The sequence below is a fragment of the Mus musculus genome, chromosome X (assembly GCF_000001635.26).
Source record: "Mus musculus strain C57BL/6J chromosome X, GRCm38.p6 C57BL/6J".
Classification (NCBI taxonomy): domain Eukaryota; kingdom Metazoa; phylum Chordata; class Mammalia; order Rodentia; family Muridae; genus Mus; species Mus musculus.
The window spans coordinates 111,108,042-111,115,216 of record NC_000086.7 but is presented as its reverse complement, the minus strand read 5'-3'; the positions used below and the strand labels follow the sequence as shown (position 1 = coordinate 111,115,216).

Below are 7,175 nucleotides of genomic sequence, written 5' to 3'. Positions count from 1 at the left end.
TATCATCAGAGAAAGTAGTCAGGACTGGAACTCAAGGTGGTCAGTTAGCAGGTGCTGATACAGAGCCATGGAGGGATGTTACTTACTGGCTTGCTTCCACTTGCTTGCTCAGCTTGCTTTCTTATAGAACCCAAGACTACCAGCCCAGAGATTATATCACCCACAAGGGGCCCTCTCTGCTTGATCACTAATTGAGAAAATGCCCCACATCTGGATCTCATGGAGGCATTTCCCCAATTTAAGCTCCTTTCTCTGTGATAAACTACAGCTTGGGTCAAGTTGACACAAAACTAGCCAGTACACAATGCTCCAGCTTGGGAATGTTTGCTTGGAATACTTTTTTCCATTCCTTTATCCTGCAGTATTGTTTAACTTTGTAGATGTGGCATGTCTCTTTTATTCAGCACAATGATGGATTGTGTTTACATATCCAGGCTGTTATCCTGTTTAATTTTATTGAGAACTGAGTCCATTGATGTGGAAATATATTAATGACCAATGATTGTTAGTTTCTGTTATTTTGCTTTTAGGGGTGGTAGTGTGTCTGTTTGATTTTCTTCTTTTGGGTTTGCTGTAAGATGATTAAAGTCTTGTGTGTAGTTACCCTCATTGTGTTTGAGTTTTTCTCCTAGTATCTTCTGTTGGGCTGGAATAGCAGAAATATATTATTTAAATTTGGTTTTGTCATGGAAAATATTGGTTTCTTAATCTATGGTGATTGAGAGTTTTGCTGGGTATACTAGTCTGAGCTGGCATCTGTGGTCTCTTCAGGTCTTCCATAAAACTGTCCAGGACCTTCTGGCTTTTAGGGTCTCTATTGAGAAGTCAGGTGTAATTCTGATATATGACCTTTCTATGTTACTTGGTTTTTCCCCTTACATCTTTTAATATTCTTTCCTGTTCTGTAAATTTAGTGTTTTAATTATTATTCGGTAGGGGGATTTTCTTTTCTGGTCCAATCTATTTGATGTTCTGTATGCTTCTTGTACATTTATAGCTTTCTTTAGGTTAGGGAAGTTTTCTATGATTTTGTCAAAGATATTTTCTGGCCCGTTGAACTGAGAGTCTTCACCTTCTTCTATTCCTATTATTCTTAGATATGGTCTTTTCATTGTATCCCAAATATCTTGGATGTTTTGAGTTAGGTACTTTTTGCATTTAGCATTTTCTTCTTTTGTATCTTCTTTACCTGAGATTCTCTCTCCCATCTCTTATATTCTGTTGGTGATGCTTGAATCTGTTATCCCTGTTCTAGTCCCTAAGCTTTCCATCTCTAGGGCTGCCTCCTTCTTTGTTTTCTTCAGTATTTCTGTTTCCAATTGTAGGTCTTGGACCATTTTGTTCATTTCCTTCATCTGTTTGAATGCATTTTCTATGTTTTTAAAAGTATGTATTAGTTTCGTCTTTAAAGACCTCTACCTATTTGATTGAGTTTCCCTGACTTTCTCTGAGGGAATTATAGCTTCTTTAATGGCCTCTATCATTACAGGATTTCATGTTCTGAGGATTTGAATTCAGGTTGGAAGGTTTATATAGCAAATACGTTACAACTATACCATGTCACAGACATCAAGAATAACAATTCTTAATAATTTTTTTGATGTTAATGATCTGCAAATTTTAAAATTCTAAGGAAAAATAAATAACGGAGGGGATAAAAATATTTTGGATAGCAAATTAAAGCCAAAGTGTATATGGGAAAAATACATGTAACAGGAGAAATAAAAAATAAGAATTTTTCACTAATTGTTTTAAAAATTTAGGTGAAATAGACAATTTCTTAAACACACATACAAAAACTGAAATAAAGAAAACTAACCGACAGGAAGAACTTGAAGTTTGAACATCTTCAATAGTCAATTTTTCACTGTCCCTGAGTAAAAGCAAATAGTAATTACAAATTCTTAAGGAAATAGAGAAAAATGGGAATACGTAATAAAATTTTATGATGATAATATAGTCTTGGCATGAAAAACTGGCAGCATCACTAAGAGAAAGTAAAATTCCAGGACTCCATATTGCCGCTAGAGATAACTTTACACATTTTATTTTTGGCAAATTAAACTTTAAGGAGGGATAGTAAATTAAAAATAAGTGGTGATTATACTAGGTTTAGCATATTAAATTTACAATATTAGAACATTAACAAAAGAGAAAAAATGATTATATAAGTGCCTGATAATATCTCTTAAAACTTTTTGATAAAATTTATAGCAGATGTAGTTTAGGAAATTTAAATTTTTAACAAAGAGAATATATACAAGTATATAACAAATGCAATTCTAAATGGTGAAAAATTAGAAACATTCAAAAAATTAGAAACATTCCCCCTAGTTCAAGAAAAACAACAAATAAGGTTACCCACTAAAAGCCTTGTGTTCACATAGTCTTGGAATACTCAACTTAATCTAGTAAAAAAAAAGGTTGAGCAAATAACAAAATTTTTAGAAAAGTATGAAATTTGAATATAGTTACTTAAAAGAAGCAAAATGATCTATATAAAAATTCAAAATACCTGAACATATAATATTAGATATTTTTAATTTATTAAGATTACTAGAAATAAAGAGAAAAATTTCAAATCAATTATATTTCAATAGAGCATCACATAAACAATTCAAAAATAATTCAATACTATATATATATGCCTATATATATACATATACACATATATATTTGACCTGAGCTAAATAATACATATGTAATACCTCTGTGCTAAAAAGTAGAAACCAATATTAAGAAAACTGAGGAAAATATAATTAAATGGAGGTGTATACCATGTTGAGATTTTGGAAGGCATACATCAATTCTCCCTAAATTAACATATTCTTTATACTTCCAATGAATTATGTTTTTATTTTTATGATAAGGTTTTAAAGTTGATATGATACATGAAAAAGAGATATAACACAAAGACTGTAGAAATGTTGCAGCTTTTATGAGCAACTGTTGCTCTTTAAGAAAGTCTGAATTCAAGTCTTAGTACCTACAAAGGATGTTTCACAATTGTCTATTATTCTATTTCTAATGGATTTGATACCCTCTTCTGCCCTCCATTCACAGAAGATGGAAAGATCTCCCATGCTCATGGATTGGCAGGATCAACATTGTAAAAATGGCTATCCTGCCAAAAGCAATCTACAGACTCATTGCAATCCCCATCAAAATTCCAACTCAATTCTTCACTGAGTTAGAAAGGGCAACTTGCAAATTCATCTGGAATAACAAAATACCTAGGATAGCAAAATCTATTCTCAACAATAAAAGAACCTCTGGTGGAATCACCATGCCTGACCTCAAGCTGTACTACAGAGCAATTGTGATAAAAACTGCATGGTACTGGTACAATGACAGACAGGTAGATCAATGGAATAGAATTGAAGACCCAGAAATGAACCCTCCATTCACACACACACACACACACACACACACACACACACACACACACACACGATTAAAATAAAATTTAAAAGATATATAAGTCTAATTTTGGGGATATAACATGCCTTATGATATACAGTACAATTACTACACCAATTTAATCTCAACATAAGTCAATGTGATACTGACACTTAAAGACCAATGGAAGGAATGACCATCCATAGACTGCCCCACATGGGGATCCATCCCATAAACAACCAAACACCCAGACACTATTGTGGATGCCAACAAGTGCTTGCTGACAGGAGCTTGATATAGCTGTCTCCTGAGAGGCTCTGCCAGTGCCTGACAAATACAGAAGTGGATGCTCACAACCATCCATTGGATAGAGCACAGGGCCTTCAATGAAGGAGTTAGAGAAAGTACCAAGGAGCTGAAGGGGTTTGCGGCCCCAAAGGAGGAACAACACTATGAACTAACTGGTAGCTCCAGACCTCTCCGGGACTAAACCACCAACCAAAGAAAACACATGGTGGGACTCATGGCTCTAGCTGCATATGTAGCAGAGGATGGCCTAGTTGATCATCAGTGGGAGGAGAGGCCCTTGGTCCTGTGAAGGTTCTATGCCCTGGGGATTACTGGTACTTTCTCTAGCTCCTTCTAGGGGCCCTGTGTTTCATCCAATAGATGACCTTGAGCATCCATTTCTGTATTTGCCAGGCACTGGCATAGACTCACAAGAGAGAGCTATGTCAGGGTTCTATCAGCAAAATCTTGCTGGCATATGCAATAATGTCTGGGTTTGGTGGTTGTATATGGGATGGATCCCCAGGTTGGGCAGTCTCTGGACAGTCCTTCCTTCTGTCTCAGCTCCGAACTTTGTCTCTGTAACTCCTTCCATGGGCATTTTATTCCCCATTCTAAGAAAGAGCGAAGTATCCACACTTTGGACCTTTAAAAAACAGTCATTCTATCAAGCATAATATGAAGTCTGTGTATTGGAACAAAAGATTGACAAAATTTTCCTACTCATACATTTTAGGTTATTGGTTGTTAACTATAACATACTATTATGTTATATTTAGGCTTATAGCTTAACCCACACAGACACTCTTTCCATTCTACAAGAAACAAGAGACTCAAAGAGCCACAGTCATTTATAAATTTTTCAAAAGAAGCCGAATTGGCTATATTTAAAAGGAAAGTACTTAAGGCCTGATGGAAAATTTGTTACCTGTTTAAACACAAACATTGTCCTATAAAAATGCCCAGGGAATAACAGTACTTTACATATAACTATATAAGTTCATTAGATATGTTAATCATTAAGAATTCTAAGAAGTATTATAAAGAGGGCTTACAGTTTTGAAAGAGACATTTCCTTTGCCTGTCTTCTGCCAGGACTTCAGCATTTGTATGTTCAAACTAACAATGTTGAGTCATGACATCATAAAGAGACCCAGCTACAAAAATTTAAAGGGAAAGCACACACTATATTTTCCACCCTATACTAATACATCTAAATTTTATTTTTAAAACTATGGATATGCTTGCATATTTCAAAAACTATAAGTAAGAGACTTAGTTATTCATTAGTTGATTCTACCTTGTTGGAAAAACAACTAATTATTTTGTGACAAGTTAATGAACACTAATTTTGAGTGGACATATGTGGCCATATATGTGAGTGTTCCATATATGTGAGTGTTATTTAAAGATAAGATGTAAAGAAAATAGAATATAAAATTTCTCTTTAAAAAGAACAACTATAATCAACTACATTTATTTCAAATTCAATATTTTTTTTGAAAATATTTTCTTGTCCTTTCTCTAGTATCATCTTAGGTCTCATGAAATACAGTACATTTTATGAACTTCATATATGTATTAACATAAAATTAACATAATAACACACATTTAGTTAACTCATATAAATTTGTAATCAATTTCTAGGAATCAATAAATCCTTGTCCATTTATATTTATTTGTTTATTTACTTACTAACTTATTTATCTTAGTTTCCCAAAGCTTCCTTTGTCAGCATCCTGAAACCATGCTAGGATCTCTTCTTCATAGAGGACATGGTTCATATATCATATATGTTACAATGCCTGCTGACCCCTCTTTATTCAGAAGTGAATCTTTTATTGGATATATTTTATTATGTGTTTAAATGATATAATTGTTATTGTTATGGAGAATTATCATTTTTGCATAATTTTAAGCATTTGGTTGATATAGTATTTAAACATATTTGTGAGGTTTTATCTTTGTATAATATATAGTCAAACCAGAATAATTCACATTTCCATTTCTCAAACATTTATTAATTTTATGTAGTAGTAGTAGAGAGGCTCTTGTAATTTTAGAATAAACAGGATTTTTTAATAGAATGTTTTCTCTATCATAAAATATTACAGCAGAACTAATTGCTCCTATTGAGTTGCATTTTTAGAGTTATTTTCCATCCTCATCCTATGTTGGTAACAGCCTCTCAGAGCCATGATTTACCGTTTAGTTCTAGAAAGTAATCATTTTTGCTTATACTAATAAGTTAGTACATACAGCAACCATATTTCTGTACTCATATTATTGCGCTTATCATACTCTCAACATAATAACTCCTCAAGTGACAGGATTTCATTTTATGTAAAGATAATGTTCTAATACACATCCACTAAGAGATGCTTTGTATGATATATCCCAGATACTGTAATAAGCATGTGAGTGAAATTATTTCTTTGGTACTAATTTTATTTCTATCGACATAAAGTAATAATAAGATTGTTGAATCTTACTGTACATCTATTTCTGACTTTTCTTCCTTTTTTTCTTTTTATAAATAATTGTTTTATTTACATTCCAAATGTTGCCCCATTTCCCAGTCACCCCTCCTAGAGTTCTTCACCCCCCTGCCCCATCCCTTTTGACTCTGACAGGGTGCTCCCCCACCCAACCCCTGAGGCACCCACCCACCCACCCACACCTTACTACATATACCTCTCACCCATGCCCCACAATGCCCCCCTTCCCTGGGGCATCAAGTCTCTACACTATTGGTCTCATCCTCTCCTACTGAGGCCAGACAAGGCAGTCCTCTGCTACATAAGTATGTGTATGTGGGAGGAGGCGCAGACCAGCCCATGTATGCTCTTTGTTTGATCACTTAGCCTTTGGGAGTTCTGATGGGTCCAGGTTAGTTGATTGTTGTTCTTCCTATGGGATTGCAATCTCCTTCAGCTCCTTCAGTCCTTATTCTTCCATAAGGACTCTTTCACCAACCTTAGTCCAATAGTTGACTGTAAATATCTGCATCTGTTTCAGTCAGCTGCTGGTAGAGCCTCTCAGAGGACAGCCATGCTAGGCTACTCTATGCAAGCACAACATGGTATCAGTAGTAGTGTCAGGGTTTGGTGCCTGTGCATGGGATGAATCCCAAGCTGGCCTGGTCTCTGGATGGCCTTTCCTTCAGCCTCTGCTCCATTTTTGTCCCTGCATTTTCTTTAGATAGGAACAATTCTGGGTCAAAAATTTTGAAGGTTAGTGGGTTGCCCCATCTCTCCACTGGTGGTCCTGTCTATCTACCGGAGGTGTTCTCTTAAGGTTCCATCTTCCCAGTGTTAGACATTTCAGCTAAGGTCCTCTCCACTCAGTCCTGGGACCCTTTAATATTCCTGGTCTCTAGGACATTCTTGAAGTTTCCTCTGTGCCTCTACCCTGCTCCACAGCTGCATATTTTCATTGATTCTGCTCTCCCTCTGGGATTCTCTCTTGTCTTTCACCATACTTGACCC

At 35.2% G+C, this 7,175-nt stretch overlaps 1 protein-coding gene across 1 annotated transcript in view; it reads right to left on the bottom strand.

Moving 5' to 3' along the window:
* Positions 1-4,799, bottom strand: part of Cylc1 (cylicin, basic protein of sperm head cytoskeleton 1) — a 15,437-nt gene extending 10,638 nt beyond the window's left edge. The window contains exons 1-2 of the mRNA NM_026134.3: positions 4,743-4,799; positions 1,820-1,873 (exon numbers count right to left, since the gene is read on the bottom strand). Of these exons, the coding sequence (NP_080410.3) occupies positions 1,820-1,873; positions 4,743-4,759 (71 nt within the window). The 5' untranslated portion in view covers positions 4,760-4,799. The remainder of the gene's footprint in view (positions 1-1,819; positions 1,874-4,742) is intronic.
* Positions 4,800-7,175: the final 2,376 nt, after the last annotated feature.